The sequence below is a fragment of the Pogona vitticeps genome, chromosome 1 (genome assembly GCF_051106095.1).
Source record: "Pogona vitticeps strain Pit_001003342236 chromosome 1, PviZW2.1, whole genome shotgun sequence".
NCBI lineage: Eukaryota > Metazoa > Chordata > Lepidosauria > Squamata > Agamidae > Pogona > Pogona vitticeps.
The window spans coordinates 52570428-52589681 of record NC_135783.1 but is presented as its reverse complement, the minus strand read 5'-3'; the positions used below and the strand labels follow the sequence as shown (position 1 = coordinate 52589681).

The following is a 19254-nucleotide window of genomic DNA, read 5'->3' as shown; positions in this document are numbered from 1 at the left end:
ATTTCTCAATCTGAATGCACATCTCTACTGCAAACAAACAGCTCTCAAATGTGCATAACTTGAGAAGCAAAATGGCAAGGAGGGAATTGGATCAAATCACAATTAACATCATGTAGCTCTGTTAAAATAAATGGAATCAGTGGGTGACAGAGCCACCTCTTTAAAATGAACAAATAGGATGTGTGAATTGGCTGTGTTTTATGTCAGAATAAATTAGATAAATTAGCATAATTCTCTTGGTTATTCCTCTTTCCTTGACACCATGAACATTGGATACAGTTGCATTATGCTGAAGTTGTTATGCTCAGGAAATTAAGGAGTCAAAAATGTGATGCCTGTGATATTGGAAATGTCAACAGATGATGAAGCAATAACTATGGAATAGAAGGTGGAGTAAGAGATGTAGTTTCATTGTACAAAGGGATCTGGTCCATCCTGCATTACACCTTTTCAATAATTTTTTCTGGCAACCTCTGTAAATGGAATAGAGGGTTTTACTTGTGCAGTGGAAATTTCTCCATTGTAGGTACCAAAAAGAATAATGGAGCCTTCTAGATGAAATCATATAAGATACAACTTATTTTCATCAGATCTGTTTGAAATGTGGAAGAAATGATGCATTAAGATTCTGTCTACAGTTTTCCATATCAAAATACATGTTCAGAAGTATCCAGAAAAGTATTGGTAATATGTAACTTTTGTAAGGCAGGGTGGATCAGATCCCTCTGTACAATGGATGCATTTTGTTGTTCAGGTCTGAAGTTTTGAAAGTACTATAGTTACAGATCTTTAGCAAATTTCTGACTGTCTTGCTATAACACAGTGAAAGTGCAATGTTAGGACCACCCATAATAATTCAAAAACAGCTTATCAGCATGATTGCCTTTTCGCAAAACTGTTGTGGTCATACCACTGAACTCAAAATGCAGCAATATACGTAAGATCTTTTTATTCTATCTAAAATATTTTTCTGTTCCACAAGGTATCTTGTGGATTAACAAATAAATCAGCAGTGGAATTGTCAGGCTTCCATCAAGGCCAATGAGAAAATAGTATATAAATGTTTGTATATTGTAGCTTCAGATTATTTGTGTTCTAGGGTTTTTAGTTTGCAGTACATCTTTTCCAGTACAATCTAGTTTTTCAGAAAATGAAGTAGTAATAGGTTTGGTATATTTTAAGGAATTCTTATATTTTTACAGTAGTTATAGATATTGATACCACCAGTTGAAGAATCTCGAAAATCAGAGTGTATTCTAATTTGGACTCTTCTTGTATTGTTGCAGTTCCCAGAGTGTGGTTTTTTTGGCATGTATGACAAAATTCTCCTGTTCCGCCATGATCTGAACTCAGAAAATATTTTACAACGAATTACGTCAGCTGAAGAAATACGTGAAGGTGACCTTGTTGAAGTTGTTCTATCTGGTAAGGAGAATGGATTTTTATTGAGGCTCTCTTACTGCTTGTACGGATGGTCTTACACATAAAACTGCAACATTGCTGTGAATTAGTTGAAATTCGCAAATTGTTTTATAAATATTTATCAAACTTCACTTGCATAAATCTGACACATTTTATTGAACATATTTCTACTGTTGTAAGTATGGGAGCTCTTATTTATGTAGCTGATTTTATAGACTGGAATCCTATTGATGTTTGCATAAACTGCTGTAGCTAACTGCTGCTAGTTAATGAGTTGCTGGGGTGCATCTTGGTTGTGTAGTTGGGTGTATAAGTGGTCTGGTGGTCCAGATAGGCAGGATATAAATCAAATAATAAACAAACAAACAAACAAATAAGCAGGCATGTCCTGAGACCTTTTCAGTTAGCTGCAAGTTATGCAAACTTCAGTAGGATTCTGCCCACTGTCCTTATCTTTAGGTTCATTTTAATAGGTGACCAGTAGATGTATTTAACTGTGCCATACTACTAACGTAAGTGATGTTATGATGATGGAAACCTAACTATGTTCAGTTTGCAAGGATACACCCCCAACACATTTTTCAGTTGTACAGCCTGGATAACTCATTCTGCATCCAGTTCTGCAAGTGATAATATGCTTAAGGACCAGAAGAACAAATGTGCTCCATTATGTTCAGCTACAAAAATCAATGGAACTCTGACAGTTTGCCTCTCTTTCTCTCCTTTTTTTGGTACTGATTTTATGCTGGATTTAAGCCAGCATAAAGTACAGTTCTCTGTGCTCATGTTGCTCATATTCAAAAACAGCTGTTGAGAACATGTGTATGCAGATATGTTTTTCACTTTATTTTTGTCTCCTGTCATTTGAGCATACCCACTTTGAATTACACAAGATAATCTTTCTGCCGAAGCTATCATTAGTATTAAGAATTATTTCATTCAATACTTAGAAACATTATGGGAAAGGAACAGGGCTTCTTTTTTTTAACCACTTTCCTTTTTTAAAATATAGCTTTAGCTACAGTTGAAGACTTCCAGATTCGCCCTCACATGCTTTATGTGCATTCTTACAAGGCCCCCACTTTTTGTGACTATTGTGGAGAGATGCTTTGGGGCTTAGTACGGCAGGGGTTGAAATGTGAAGGTAAGATGGCAAGTAACTGTATAATGTGTCCATACATAAAGTTCCAAAGAACCAATATTTGTGTGTGTGTGTGTGTGTGTGTGTGTGTGTGTGTGTGTGTGTGTGTGTGTGTGTGTGTGTGTGTGTGTGTGTGTGTGTGTGTGTGTGTGTGTGTGTGTGTGTATAGTAGATCTAATAGATAGAGCTGTAAATTGTCAAGAAAACAAAGTAGCCAATACCCGTTTACTGTATATAGTAGATCTAATAGATAGAGCTGTAAATTGTCAAGAAAACAAAGTAGCCAATACCCGTTTACTGTAAGCTTTCCTCCCATAGTCTCTGGTTTGCTGTAGTACAAGTCAAGAGATCTTCCAGTGGGGCATCCTTTCACAGATGTTGGCACCATATTGTTCTTTGTTCAAGCTCTTAAAACCCATATTTTGCCTGCAACAGTGTTTATGTGGGACAATAAGGTACTGCCTAGTAGTTTTTAACGTTGGGAAAAATATTATGAGTACTGTATTGCCCACAACATCTATTCCTCCTGTGACAAATGAAGTGCTGTATGTTTTATGGGGATGTTGAGATGTAGAGGGTTCAGATCTGAGTTGCATGATGACCATGCTACAAGCAGACAAGCTGGTACAAATGTTTTGGGAAGATGTGTGAATTAGTGAAAGGCTCCCTATCCTTGCTTTGCCTTTTAATAATTTCTGAAGCAAGTTCCAAGTTTTCACTTGGCTGCCGTGCCCTTGCCAATCCTCCTGTCAACAAGCTGTTGTCCAGGTATTAGTAACCCAACACTTTTTGCCCTTTGGCTCCTGCTCAATGCCTGTGGTTCTGAAAGAGCCCAGAGTACATTGTTTAGATAGTCTGCCAGGGAAAAGCAGGCTGAAGAAGATCAGCAGCAACATGAATTGCATAACAGGCCCTGTTTGCAGACTTTAGCCAGGGTGAAGCAGGGTCAAAAAAGCAAATATTGAGGCCAAAAAAATTCCATGCATTTTAGAGATCTGCTGTTAATGACATGATCAGTGCAGTGTTGTAGGTGGGGATTAAAATCTAAACTGTCAGGGATAGCTTCACCATATTTTCTGAAAATGTAAACTGAAACTCAGCTGTCTCTCAATTTCATTTAAATATATGACATGATTAATAGGTTTTGAAATCTTCTCGTTCTCACATCCCTGATATGTATTTTGTAAGGATGTGGATTAAACTATCATAAGCGATGCGCCTTCAAGATCCCAAACAACTGCAGTGGAGTGAGGAAGAGGCGTTTATCTAATGTGTCACTGCCAGGATCAGCACTTTCAGTCCCACGACAAGTGCAAACTGAATACACAGCAACAGCTGCAGAGGAGGTATCTAATATACCTTTGAATAAAAAAATACATAGAATCGAATTGCATAAACTATAGGGAGGAATCAAAGGATATACTTCAATTTTTTGAATATGTGGATATTCAGGAGTTCGTTGTTTGTGTTCAGACTGCTGAATTCCAGCTGAAATATCCTTCTACTTGGCATTCACTCCCAGAACATTTCCCTGAACGTTGTATTGTGTTTATTTTGAACTACATTTCTATAAAATATTGGAATTAGCATATAAAGGTAATTTGAACATCTGAAGCAGTAAGTTCAAGAGAATGTTTCTGATTGTTTTCAGAGATGCTAGATTTGCAGAAAAGCCCTGTAATTTCTACAGTTACCAATACATGGCAAGAATCTCTTTTTGGCACTGTGGATGATCATTTTATGAGCATGTTGCAAAGCCTATCTTGATATAATCCATTATGCAAGCATGCCTTCTGCTCATGCAACCTTGGATTTCACTTTCCCCCTTTCCTGCCCCTCAAAAAAGCTGTACAGTGTGTTTCCTTTTGATTTGATTTGTTTTGATTTTTTTTTTGTTGAGACAATTTAATTATTTTTTTAAATGAGCAAATCATTTGCCATTAAGGGTTGTTGTCAGGTTTAGTCATGCCTTGAGTTCACCAGGTAAATGTAGTTTTGTACTAGAATTACCTTTTCTCTGTATTCAGAGATTGAAGCCTTGACTTTCTTTTCAGCGTTATAATCCAGAGCCCAGTAAGAGGATTCCTTCCTGGAGTGGGCGCCCTATATGGATGGAAAAAATGGTGCTCTGCCGGGTGAAAGTTCCACATACCTTTGCTGTTCATTCTTACACTCGCCCCACCATATGCCAGTACTGCAAAAGGCTGCTTAAAGGCCTCTTTCGCCAAGGAATGCAGTGCAAAGGTAGGAATTTCATTTTCCAGAGTAGCAGCCTTAATATCATCTATGAGTAACTCTGAAAATATTCCCAGCCACAAAACCAAAGCTTAAGCTGAAGTCTCAAAAAGAAGCACTCCAAACGATGAGCTCTTGTTTTTATATTCTGCTTAAGCAGTGCTTGTTTTTTTCCTTCCTTCCTTCCTCCTTTCTTTCTTTCTTTCCAAGTTTGCAAACGGTGACTGCAAAACATGTGCATACTTGAGGGGACACAAAAACTCTTGCCTTGGCTTTGGATGGCTGTCTGTCATCACCTGTGGTTAGACATGGGACAAGTCAGTTAGCTATTAGTATATCCATCCGTTTCCGCATGCTCACCTATAAGGCCTTAAACGGTTTAGGACCTCAATACTTGGCGGAGCGCCTGCTCCCACCAAGATCTACTCGGATCACCCACGCGAATCAGGAGGTGAGGCTGAGGAGCCTGACGCTGAGGGAGGCCTGTAGGGAAAAGACACGAAGCCGGGCCTTCTCGGTGGTGGCTCCTCGCCTTTGGAACAACCTCCCTCTGGAGATTCGCGAGGCCCCTATGCTGGGTATTTTCAAACGCCAGCTGAAAACATGGATGTACACCCAGGTCTTCCCTCCTGTCAACTTCTGATTTCTTTTGCTTTGCTATTTATTATTTATTATATTCCTGCACTATTTGTTACTGTTGAATGCCAATGTTTTATGTTTTTTAATTCTTTATGATATGTTGTAAGCTGCCCAGAGTGGTAGAATATACCAGATGGGTGGGATATAAATCAAACAAACAAATAAATAAACAAACCAACAAAGAAATAAATATTGTAACTGGGATCTGGATTGCAAAGTCCTCATGCTGAGGATCCCTTTTTCTAGGACACTTGCCTTTTATTTCCACTGTACTGTTTTTCAGCATACACCCTTTTTGGAACAACTCTGAGTTCTCAGCTTTGGAGTGCTTCCTGCTGCCTTTGGTTAGTTGTTTGCTGGCCTCATAAGGTTCCTGCTACAAATCTTGAGGCTTCTTTGTGGTGTGCTATGTCTCTTCTGCACAGATGTACCATATTCTATAAAGAGTGGCATTTAGTGAGTGACTTCTTTATTGGTGCATGTGATGCAGATGTGGTGGGGTCACATTGATTTGGCCACCAGGATGGCCTCTGTGTATCTGTCTCTGCTCTGCAGAGTACTGGTAAAAAATCATTTATTACATCATGCCTTTGAAAGTACTGAGCAGCTTCTGTTCATCTGTCCATGGCCCATTGTGCATGGGGTTGTCCTTTCTTTACAGTTTGAGCAAGGGTATTCACAACCCCCTTGTGCACATGAAAGCCCCATTGCTGTCCAGTGCATTATTATTGGCTTGCAATTTTGAAACTGCAAAGAATGCTCTGCCTGCAAAGCTGTTATGCTCTGTGTTTCTGAGCAGGATTCTGTCCACTGTAAACATTTATTTCATACTCTTACTGGAGCCTTTAAAGAATGTGTAAAGTATATTACACAGTACAGATATTAGTTGAAATCTAGCCTATTCATTCACTTTTCTAAGCTTCTAATGGCAACTGTGATGCAATGTGGTGGCATGGCTTGGCTGCCTTGGACAACAGGCTGTCTGCCTCACATTTTTCTCCTTTCACAAGCATGTGGTGCTCTGTATTTACTATTTTATAGGGATGACCCTCATCTCTAATACAGTGGGATCTCTACTTAAGAACGTCCCTACTTAAGAACAATCCAACTTAAGAACAGCTCCATTTGCTAAATTTTGCTTCTACTTGAGAACAGAAATCCAAGATAAGAACAGGAAAAAGACCTTTCCTGCTCTTTTTTTAAACCTTAGTGGTAGAGTACGTATTAACCAGCTTTGCATTAGTTCCTATGGGAACTAATGCTTCAATGTACGAACGCACCTCTACATAACAAAAAACAAAAAACAAAACAAAAAAAAAAACCAGCCAGAACGGATTAATTGGTTTTCAGTCCATTCCTATGGGAAATTTTGCTTCAACTTAAGAATGTTTCAACTTAAGAACACCATTCCAAAACGGATTAAGTTCTTAAGTAGAGGTTCCACTGTAGTTTCTATGGACGGAAATGAGCAGATACGGATTAAATGGTTTTCAATGCATTCCTATGGGAAATGCAGATTCAACATAAGAACTTTTCAATTTGAGAACCACCTTCCAATACGGATTAAGTTCTTAAGTAGAGACCCCACTGTATTTTATATGTAAAGTGTTTAGTTATCTGAAAATGTTAAATGGATTTTATTGATGGTGTTTTTATTTCATAGTGGGCTTACACCCCAAAGAGTAGTAGTAGTAGTAGTAGTAGTAGTAGTAGTAGTAGTAGTAGTAGTAGTAGTAGTAGTAATAATAATAATAATAATAATAATAATAATAATAATAATAATAATAATAATAATAATAATAATAATAATAATAATAATAATAATAATAATAATACAAAAAAGGTGCAAACAACTAAGTGTGCTGTGGTGGATTCCTCCACTATATCTTACCTGAGTTAGCCCTTTTAGCCATGCGAAAATGGTACATGAATAGACTGCATGGTAGTCTGAGTGGGAGTAATGAGAATCCCTGAAAATCGGGCAGCGTCACCGTCTGTGAACAGAGCCCTCCTGACCATGGAAGTCTGAGCCCAGATCCATCGCAAAGTCTTATTTTCAGAACAGTGTAAAATAAACTGGAGAGCATTCTTTTCTAAAGCATAGCAGTGGTCAGATGTGAAGGTGTCTTTGCTCAGACAAGCAGGGTTGACATTAAATTACTGGAAGCCAGCTTTTACCAAGTAAAACATTTTTATAGCATTTCTGGGTTCTAGACATGTTTACTGTGTAGACAGATATTAAAAATTTGCATAAGCAGATGATAGTTATATATACAGAAAAATACAACAAAAAAGTATATCCAACCATTATATAGGTGGCGGTGCAGGTTTGGGCTTGGAATGTTCCTCACTTGAGTGGAAGTGTTCTTTCAGTTTCCAAAAAGGGTGGAAATCCATTAAAGCTCACTAGTGGAGGAATGGGATTTTTCTCCTCCTCTTCTGCAGCTCAATGGTCACCTTCCATGCTCTTCCAGGGGTGGCCCCTAACCCTTCAGAATAGTCAGGAGAGAAAGGGGGTAATTGGAAAAAGTTGCCATTTCCTCTTTTCCCTGGTGGAAACATCTGGTGAGCAGAACTTTGCTTATAGGAATTCTGCTTTCAATTTAATGTATCTATGATGTTGATGTTGATCTGCCATATGTCAAAATGGCTCTTTGTATTTGTACAGAGAACTGCATGATTTGACATTTGGAGGTATGACAGTTAATTCAGTGTGGAGGTCAGGGTGGCAGAGGGACCAAATCTGTGGAAACAAGTCCACAAGAAAGTTTACTGCCCTGCAAGGGTTTAGCAGAGGAGGATTATGTGCCAGGAGTGTGTAATACTCTCTGCTTGCTTGCCTATAGTTAGTTCCTTGTTACTTATGGCTACCAGGCAACTGCTTAAATATAAGGCGTGGGCTAATAATGTGACAAGTCTTGAAAGTAATCGGAGTCTAGTAGAGATACAGTGTGGTCAATTATTTAACCATGTTATTCTTCCATCACTCCTTTCTTGGTCTGTGTAAACGTCCTTATTTTTCTTTCTCTCAATAATTCTATAACATTAATATCTGAATCCATGCTTCTTATGGTTAGGGAACAGCTCTCAAATCCTAGTTAAAAGCTACCCCTGGTTTTTTACTTTTGTAAAAGTTAGTCCATGCTAAGGCTATGGCTTCCCAAATGACAGAGAACTCAGATTTCCAGAAACCTCAGCTAGCCTGCCCAATGATTAGAACTGCCGGGAGTAGTCACTTATTCATTCCTGCACTGAGCTATGTCTAACATTGTCTTACAAGGGTGGGGATATGAGAACCCAAAGGCCAGTGCCTTAATAACATTGTTTTCTCCCTATAGATTGTAGATTTAACTGTCACAAACGTTGTGCCTCAAAAGTCCCTAAAGATTGCCTTGGAGAAGTAGTGTTCAATGGAGGTAAGAGTGAATGGTGAAGGACCTTTGGGAATGTATCGGCAATGAAATACGTAGTTCTAGCAATTTCTAAGTCTTCAGCATGAACTGTTAATACAAATGCCTTTCTCATTTTTGTAATGTACAGTAATGTTGCCCTGAGACATGTATATGAGGGAGAGACAGAAATACCATTGCTATTAATTTTTGCTATGTGTTTTGTCATCAATGTTCTTAAATTGTTCATAATTAAAAAGTCTGGCTCAAACTGCTTCCAGACTTGACTGAAATCAAATGCAGGTCTGGTCACTTTGGCTGACCAGAATGGATAATTTCCCCTGGCAGCATTAGAAAACTATTGACATATGTTATTCTGAGCTGGCTAGCCATTGCTAAGATAATTCTAGACCAGCTGTGGGCAACCTCTGGCAAGAACTAGAAAATAGCAACCCTAAGTTAAAAAACAAAGCAAAACAAACAGAAGTGATCAGAAGTCCATTTCTAGTTTGGTAAGATTTTTAAAAAATATATTAAAAGAGATTGAGGATATGCAACTTGTTTAAAAGTTTAAAAGTTGTAATTTTTTGAAGTTTCCAATAGTAGTTACTCACTTTTTCTGTCAAGAATGTTTTGTAGTGGGTATGGTAGTTGAGTCTGGGGCTGTAACAGTGGCCTGGAAGGCACATGTGGCCCACATTTAGTGTGATTTCTACCATTACACTAGATTTTGCAGCTGAAAAGATGTAAAAACAACACTGCCTTAGGTCATTGTTATTTTTCCACTACAGTGGGGTCTTGACTTGAGAACTTAATCCGTATTGGAAGGCGGTTCTCAAGTCAAAAAGTCTGTAAGTCAAGTCTCCATTGACCTACAGTGCATTGAAAACTGATTAATCCTGTAACAGGCCGTTTTTGTTCCATTTTGGGTTTTTTTCTGGTCTGTAAGTCAAATCTCAGTCTGCAAGTCAAATCTTAATTTTGCGGCCAGAGAAGTCTGTAACTCAAAAAGTCTGTAAGTCAAGCCGTCTGTAAGTCAAGGGTCCACTGTAGTACAATTTTAACTCATCAGTGTCAGTTATAGTGCAAAGCTCTACTCCAAAAAGTAGTTAGTTCCCACTATGGTTATAATTTGTTACATGCAACTTTAATTTGTTATTTAACAGTAACTAAATATTGCACTTTAAACCCATCAGAATTCCATGGCTTGTGGTAAAAAACACACCTGAAGTCAGGTCATCTCCCATAATTATAAAAATAACAGTAACCGCAAGTGGCAGTACTAGCAGCAGCAACAACAACATATAATTATGTTTTTGATACTACATTTGATATAACATATCACAGGAAGAGTTAAGATATTGCTTTTTTACTTTGCAGTTGTAATTTAACTTAATTTGCCTCATTCCTTAATTTAAGGAATACATTATAAGCAACTCTTCATTTATAATTTTTAACAACAACCCCACCCTGCAGAAATGAGAGAGAGCTGTTTTGCTCATGAAATAAGTTCCAGAATCTATACTGGAATGATATTGAGCCAACTAGGAAGTCACAAGAAAATGCATCTATTTGTAAAAATAAAGTTTGTAACTCTACACCTAGCTATGATGCTGGGTTAGTAATTTATGTGGCATATAGGAAGGTTGCTTCTTTATTTGACACCTCTGTTTTCATTTTTGGTATCCATCTGTGTTATTTTTGTAAGGCAATATACACATCCTGCTTTTTTATGTGTAAGAACCTTCTTTTCTAAAACAAACCAAATGAAAGCATAAAGCTTTCTTTCCTTATATCTTTGATCCAATGGCACTCTAAAGATATGGGATTGTTTCTCTCTCTGTGTGTGTGTGTGTGTGTGTGTCTGTGTGTGTAAGAATGTAGGAAAATTCTTATGTGCCTCTGTGTGTGTGCATTGGGGTGGGTTGGGAGATTTCTGGCTGCCTCTCCTTGGCCATCCTGCTGTGTCAGAGGCTGCAGGAAATGAGATTTGATTTGCATTAGTAACAAACCCAGGTGTAAAGGGAGTACTGTTCTCAGATTCCCATCCTGTCCAAACCCTTTCCTGGAAAGGTCTGGTCATGATGTTCTTGCATCAGAGGATAGAGAGTCAGCTGGCACAGCAGATGGAAGAATGTTGCATATGCCAACTTTCCGTTGATGGAGATTTGCCCTGTGTCAGGAAGTACCTACATAGCATAAAGTAGCCTTAGCAAAACAAAATATTAGCCCAAATGTTCCTGCTTGTTCTCTTCTTTTTTGATTGTGCTTATCTGAATTTCTTTTAATTCTGATATACTTGAACTAAAGTCTGCAATCTATTCCTAATTCATATAGTTAGTAAATTGATCTCTTTCTTGCGTTTTTTGATTCAAAGATTTTGCTATTGTTCTGACATGTCTGCTAATCTTTATTGTTTTGGAATAAGAGCCGGCTAGTCCAGGTCAAGATATTGATATGCCAATGGAAGTTGACAGCAGTGAAATGAACAGCGATGGCGGTAGGGGCTTGGACGATGTGGAAGAACCGTCTCCTCCAGAAGACAAAATGTTTTTTATGGATCCAGGAGATCTAGATGGGGATAAAGACGAAGAGGCTATCAAAACAATCAGGTTTGTGGAATAAAGATTTTGGTTTGGGATCTTGCACAATGCTTCCATGTCTTGAAGACACTTTCCTATGCAATCTGGAATGAATTCTTCTGTTCCCCAGCCCCACTCAACAGTTCAGTTATTTTACAATGCAGTTTTCCACACTTGAGCCAAAATAAAACAAATCAACAGCTGAATTAACAGAATTTATATATGCAGATGAATACAAGATTGAATTTTTTTCAGAAGTACAATAATCCCATATAAAAATCAACATGGAACTAAATTACATTATTGAAGAATGGTTGGCTGTGCAGAATTGCTGATGGAAAATGCTCAGCTGACCTAGATTTATAGGACTCCTGATCTAAGGCTGCACTCATTCTGTTGCGAGTCAGTTGATTAAATGGAGTTATGTAAGGAATCAATGTAGCTCCTTATGTATGTGTTAGCTGTAAATTCAGCTGAAGGAAGCAATTTTGTATCTGATGTCTGAAAGGGTCATTTATGCTCTCTCTTATGTACTGATTAGGGTAAAAATTATTTAGATTACACTTGTATCATTGTTTAAAAAGAGGAGAGCTGTTCTAATTTATGGGATTAATGCACTGAACTTGATTTGATGCTCAGCCATAGTCTCGTATACTGGAGAAAGGGATCTCTTTGCCAGAGTTCCATCCTATGAAATGGGAATAACAAACACTGATTTTTCCAGGGACATTGTGAAGATGAAAGAGCAGATTGTAAAGGCACTCGGATCAGTAAATATGCTAGTGAAATAATATTTCCCTCACTACTGTATACTTCAAATCATATATAGTCAGGGTTTGGTGTGAACCAGTGGAAACCAGAGTGCAAGGTCTGATTGAACCATCTTTCTTAGCCCATGGCTGTCTTCTCCTCATTAGGATGTAGGAATCTGAGCACCTATTCTATAGGAAATCATGTAAGATAGGACTTTATAGCATCAAGTGCTGTCTTGCAAAGGAGAGATGCCTGAGTTAAATAGTGGAATGGCCATTGTGGATGGAGTGTGATTGCTGTTATAGGAAAAGAGAGAGAATGCAGCATCAAGCAGTGTAGTATAAAGGTGAAGGAAGCAGTTGGGAGAGGTTAGGGAAAGGTGAGATACAAGAACAAAAGGTTAAAATGAACAGAATATTTAATATGAGTATGTAGATTTGTGGCTGAATACTGCACTCCACTTGTTTGAGGAAGTGTATAAGAGTTCACACTGAAATAAATCCAGTAGTCTTTTATGAGCCATAATACTTTGATTTTCATTCTTTTTATACATAATGAATTGGACTTAACAGAACCACCTCTCTGAAATCACCTGTCCAGAAAGCACAAACATCCTGAGTGGTTGTTTGCAGTGGCTTTTGTATGCTCTAGCACAAACTGACTGCAAAGAGTAAATGGAAGCCTGTGGCCAAGCAGGTATTCAGGGGACACCTACGTAGTTGTGCAATACCCTACGTAGTAGCTTGGGCATTGCTGGGACCTGTTGAACAAGATCTAATAAGAATGCCCTTGCAACTTTTGCAACGTTGCACAGTCTCCGAGGCACTCTGTACTTTATCCCCTTTGTATGGTAGCATGTCTGTGCCTGATCCTCAGGTGGGCAGGTGATTGTTTTAAAAAAAGAATCATCCTGTCATCTGAATGCCCACCACAGATGTAACCTACATAGAAATAGCTATTGAGGTAGAATTTATAGGCAAGATGAAGTACAACACTATAATTTGATATGATATGTATGTGTAACAATGGGTCATTCTTTTCCTCAACAGTCCATCGACAAGCAATAATATTCCATTAATGAGAGTTGTGCAATCAGTCAAGCATACAAAGAGGAAGAGCAGTACAATGGTGAAAGAAGGATGGATGGTTCACTACACTAGCAGAGACAACCTGGTCGGTCATTTAAACTCCCTGCTTTCTAGTGTGAATTGTTTTGACACACTTTAAAATATGAATTTGGATGTTAAAGCATTGTTTAGGCAAGCCAGTTTTGCATGTGTAAGAAACTGTGAAAAGAACAAAAGATCCCTGTGCGCTTACTGATTTCTGTCTGCTGTGGAGAGAAGGACCACAGCCATCATAAGGATCTTAAATAAGCTAGAACTCTGCCCGTTGAATCAGGTCAGAGCTGTGGGTGGTGCCAAACAGCACATGGGCAGGTGACTTGGCTTTCTTCATGTTTGGGGACTGGTTGTGTCCCTTACTCATTTTCCACTGTTGACAAGGGATGAAGGGTTGCAAGGCAGGAAGGGGAGAGGTGGTTTCCTCTGCCTGATGCTTCAGGCTGGTCCCAGGTGGTGGGAGATTCTGAGAGCCTGAATTGCTTCAGTTGTAGCCTCTGAGGAGCAGGTAAAAAATGGGATCACTATTTTGTCTTCCTCTTCCTACTTTCTCAGGTCCCTTGAACTGTATAATGGCCCTGCTGTGTCACAGAAAGGCATTTTCAAAAAACTGAGGATTGTGGAGCAGAAGTTGTGCCCTGGGATAGGAGATGCTGTTAGATCCTTATGCCCCAATTTCTGATCCTAGGCCTAGCAGTGTAGGACTGAGTGCTTTGTATTTAAAAGAGTACAATATGTGAGAGCACAGTTGAGAGACTTTTAAAGATTCTAAGTAGGAACAGAAAGCAAAAGCCGCTGACATCTCTGAGATTGATTTAACTAGAGAATTACAGTAGCTGTTTATAAATTATAAATGCTTCTGTGTTTGTTGCAGAGAAAAAGACATTACTGGAGACTGGATAGTAAATGTCTTACGCTGTTTCAGAATGAATCAGGGACAAAGTATTACAAGGTAAGAATTCAAAAAGAAAACAAAACAAGTAACACTGCTCCCCAGACCCCATTTATTTCCAGTGCTTGTTCCCACTTAGAATACTATTCATCTATTGACATTTCCTTTCTAGCTGAAAGAGAGAAAGGAGAACAGAGGGCCAACATAGTTCTGACCAATGTAATAGTATAAAGGAGTACTGTGAATAATAATAATAATAATAATAATAATAATAATAATAATAATAATAATAATAATAATAATAATAATAATAATAATAATAATAATAATAATAATAATAATAATAATAATAATAATAATAATAATAATAATAATAATAATAATACTTAGAATGGCAGACCTGTGGATAATCAAGTCCAGCTTCTGTCAAGGAGACACGGTGGGGAATCAAACTCCCAACCATTGGCTCCACAACCAGATGCCTAAACCAAATTACTCTAAAGCAGTTAAAATGTTATAAGAATATGTCACTGTGACATATACCCATGTGGCCCCTGCTTTTTCCCAAAAACAATGAGCTCATGTGGTAAACACATCCTTTACCACGCTGCTACCAGTTGATCTCTGGTGTTTCCTATAACGACTGAGGTCCATTCAGTACTTAGCTTTGAAACAAGAACAGCACATTCTTAAAGTTACATAAAGTGTTCAATATTTTTCTTTAACTTCTTCTATCTTAACTAATACTGATAACCCTCTCACTATTCACTCTTTACACTTTCACTCTGCCTCAGAACCCAAGCCTTCTCTTCCAACCTCTCTCTTCTCTATCTCCTCCTAATCTGCTTACCCTCTACTGCAGCCCCCCTTCTATATAGCTGGCTGTGCGTCCCAGCAACTCCCATTGCTGCAGGTTAATTACCATTACATATATGGGAAGGCAGGGTGTCTGCTACAGTCATCTTTCTGTTTGCTAACCAGAGATGGAGATACTCTCCTGCTATGAACTATAGAGAATGATTCTGGAATAATCAGTTTGGGTGTTTAGCCTGGCGGCATTGGGCAGTGAGGCTCTAAGATTATTGCAATGCACTCTAAATGGGGCTGCCTTTGAAGACGGTCCGGCGACTGCAACTGGTCCAGAATCGAGCTGCGTGGCTGGTGAGTGGTGGGGCCGCTAGGGAACACGTCAAGCTGATTCTGTTTAAGTTACATTGGTTACCAGTTGCTGCCCGGGCCCAATTCAAAGTGCTTGTTTTGACATATAAAGCCCTAAACGGCTTGGGCCCTGGATACCTGAAGGACCACCTGCTTCCATATGAGCCTACCTGGCAGTTAAGATCTAGCCAGGGGGCCCTTTTGAAAGAGCCATCCCTCAAGGAGGTAAGAGGGATGGCTTGTAGACAAAGGGCCTTTTCGGCAGCTGCCCCCAGACTATGGAATGCCCTCCCGACTGAAATTCGTCTGGCGCCGAGGTTGATGACATTTCGCTGCCAGGTCAAAACCTTCCTGTTCCAGAAGGCTTTTAATTGAAATAACAATAAGCCACTGGCAATAGTGCGGCTAAAAATATTGTAAATAAATAAATAAATAAATAAACATCAACTGTGGATCCTGATGGCAATTTTAATATATTTTAATCATTTTATCTTTTATTGTATTTTAACTGAATATTAATTGTTGTAAGCCGCCCAGAGACCTTTGAGTGGGCGGCATACAAGATAGATAGATAGATAGATAGATAGATAGATAGATAGATAGATAGATAGATAGATAGATAGATAGATAGATAGATAGATAGATAGATAGATAGATAGATAGATAGATAGATAGATAGATAGATAGATAGATAGATAGATAGATAGATAGATAGATAGATAGATAGATAGATAGATAGATAGATAGATAGATAGATAGATAAGATGAAGTGTAATCAGAGAGCTGAATGCTCATTCCAACCTGCAATTCCATAATGGACTTTGTGAGCTCATGGTGGTTGGGGAACACACAGAGGTAGTGTGGGCAACCCCTTCTCATCTCTTGCCTCCTTGCACACCTTCTTGGTTCATTATCTTCTCTTTCATGTGTTCTTTCTGAAGTTTACACATGCATAGAAGAATCCTTTCTTTATCCCCCTTTATTCATCCATTTTCAGTTCCTTCTGTCTCCCTCTTCCACTTTTTTCGTACTGCCTTCTTCACAAGCCTTAACCAGGCTCTTCCTCTTTCACTTTCCTTTCAGAGGTACATTCTCTTCAAGACTGGAGAATGTAGCAGTCTGCCCATAGAACAAAGTTGACAGATCTTTAACAGTACAATGTCAGCTAGGCTGACTGGGGCTTCTAGGATATGGAGTCCATAAGATCTAGGTGACCAAAATTACCTCGTCCTGCCATAGGAAGCATCAGAGAATGCATATTCTATGTAGTATTCTGGTGCTGTAAATGTGACTGCCAGAGGAGCCATTACATCTGTGTTTCCCAACTTTGAATCCCCAGATACAATACAATACAATACAATACAATTTTATTTATATCCCGCATATCTGGTCGTGTCAGGATCACTCTAGGCGGCTAACAGCATTAAAAATCATACAATAGATATACACATAAAACAATTTTACATGAAGAGATACTAAACAGGATGGGAAAACTGAAGGAGAGGAAAAAGAGGGGTGTCAAGAATTATCTGATGGGAAGGCTTGCCTAAACATCCATGTTTTTAATTGGTTCTTGAAAGTATACAGCAAGGGGGCCGCGCGAATCTCAGGAGGTAAGTTGTTCCAGAGGCGAGGAGCCACCGCCGAGAAGGCCCGATTTCTTGTCTTCTCCTTCCGGGCCTCCCTCGGCGTTAGGCTCCTCAGCCTCACCTCCTGGCTCACGCGAGTGACACGGGTAGTTCTTGGCGGGAGAAGGCTTTCCGCCAAGTATCGAGGTCCTAAACCGTTTAGGGCTTTATATGTAAGCATCAGCACTTAGACAGATACTCTTAGACTACAGCTCCTAGAAATCCTGGCCGGCACAGCTGATGGTGAAAGGCTTCTGAGAGTTTCAGTTTGATATAAGTTTCCTTCTAAAGCAAGCACCTCCACCTCCCTTTGCATAGCTGTCCTCCTCCTCTGCACAGGAACAATTTTCAGCCCCTTTCGTTCCAGTCACAATAGAATCTCACATGCGGGTGGGGGTGGGGTCGCGTGGGAGAGAGGCAGAGGCCCACCCAGTGGGGCTGAGAATTAGAGACTACATTGGTATAAGAACATCTTGGAACCCAAAGTTGTAAACAACTGAATTAGATGATGTTTTGGCATGTATACTCAGAGAGTTGAATGTAGAGTGTACCAATTTATAGGCATCGTGGGACTTATTGCCAATACAGTGGTGCCCCACATAGCGACGATAATCCATTCCGGAAAAATCGTCGCTATCCGGATTCGTCGCTATGTGAAAAGAAAAAGGCCATAGGAATGCATTAAACCCCGTTTAATGTGTTTCCATGGGCTTAAAACTCACCATTATGCGAAAATCCTCCATACGGCCGCCATTTTCGCTGCCCGGTATGTGAGGAATGGGTGCGAAAACACTGTGGGCAGCCATTTTTTTCCACGGCGGCCATTTTGGAACTGCCGATCAGCTGTTTTTAAAACATCGCTGTGAAAATCGGTAAGCGAAACAGCTTATCGATCATCGAAAAGCGATGTTTTACCATTAAAAACATCGCAATGTGATCGCTTTTGCGATCGCAAAAAATCCGTCGCTATGCAGATTCATCGTTAACCGAGGAGCTCGTTAAGCGAGGCACCACTGTATTGGAGGGCCAAGGGAAGATGGAAGCAGTGGCCTCAACCCTGATCTACACAGAAATAGATGTCTGTGTGTGCAACTACAGCATCCACAGGCTACATGAGAGAACATGAAAGGCCATGTGCAGAGAATTGTGAAGTAGAGCACATGTTCCCTGTAGCTGCCTCTGCATATTGTAGCATGGGAGGGAATTGCTCTTTGTGCCGTGAGCAAAGGCAAAGTTTCCTTGATAGGTCTGTTTCTTGAAACATTTGTTGAACTTCTGAGAGTGTGAAAAAGAGACTGGAACCGACTTAGCTCAAGCTATCAAGGTATTTCTAAACTGAATGCATTAAAACTTAAATGTTGCTCTCTGCTGTGAATTCAGCTTGCTTAACAAGGTTTTTGTTTAAGGCACAAGTGTCCATGTCCTGTTTGTTGTAAACTCTTTGTGTTCCCCTTAGGAGATTCCACTTTCCGAAATTCTCCAGGTGACACAGCCACGGGATTTCTCGAATGTGGTGCAGGGCAGCAACCCGCATTGCTTTGAAATCATAACTGACACAATGGTTTACTTTGTTGGTGAAAACAATGGCAGCAACTACCACAACCCTGCTTTAGCTGCTACAGGAGTTGGACTGGATGTAGCTCAGAGCTGGGAGAAAGCTATTCGTCAGGCTTTGATGCCAGTCACGCCTCAGGCTAGCATTTGCACTGCTGCAGGTCAAGGGAAAGATCACAGTAAGAGGAAAAAAACATTACTCCCCCCCCCCCATGCTTAACTATTAAGTGACTAGTCCTAGTCCAAAGGAGGAATGTGCTTTTTCTTAAAGGCAAAGGCCTTACTACATAAATGTAAATAATAATATTAGTTAGCATTATTTGTTTGTCTTATTTATAGGGTGCCTTTTCCCCTCTAATGGGACTCAAGGTGGCTCACAGTATTAAAATTAATGGTATAATTATTCAGTGTTTTATATCATGCAATTGACTTACAGTATGAATAGAAATGCTTTCCTACCTTTTCCTGGTATGTTATTCCAAATCTTTTGTGTGTGTGTGTGTGTGTGTGTGTGTGTGTGTGTGTGTGTGTGTGTGTGTGTGTGTGTGTGTGAGAGAGAGAGAGAGAGGGGGGGGTGTTACTTCATCTTGTTCTGTAATACTGTGTCTCCATTTAAGAGATACATATTTTCTCATTGCAGAAGAATTATCTGTCAGTATTTCTGTTTCAAATTGCCAGATCCAAGAAAATGTGGTGAGTCACAAAGTATACATACTATTACAACTAGATTGTTATCAATT

At 39.3% G+C, this 19254-nt stretch overlaps 1 protein-coding gene across 3 annotated transcripts in view; it reads left to right on the top strand.

Moving 5' to 3' along the window:
• The window catches only part of PRKD3 (protein kinase D3), a 70917-nt gene that overhangs the window by 34468 nt on the left and 17195 nt on the right, over window positions 1–19254 (top strand). For all 3 annotated transcript variants that reach the window (XM_020788159.3, XM_072992687.2, XM_072992690.2), the window contains 10 exons: window positions 1287–1425; window positions 2435–2566; window positions 3752–3909; window positions 4618–4807; window positions 8776–8853; window positions 11255–11438; window positions 13211–13334; window positions 14157–14234; window positions 18417–18693; window positions 19155–19207. In XM_020788159.3, coding sequence (XP_020643818.3) covers window positions 1287–1425; window positions 2435–2566; window positions 3752–3909; window positions 4618–4807; window positions 8776–8853; window positions 11255–11438; window positions 13211–13334; window positions 14157–14234; window positions 18417–18693; window positions 19155–19207 — 1413 coding nt within the window. The remainder of the gene's footprint in view (window positions 1–1286; window positions 1426–2434; window positions 2567–3751; window positions 3910–4617; window positions 4808–8775; window positions 8854–11254; window positions 11439–13210; window positions 13335–14156; window positions 14235–18416; window positions 18694–19154; window positions 19208–19254) is intronic.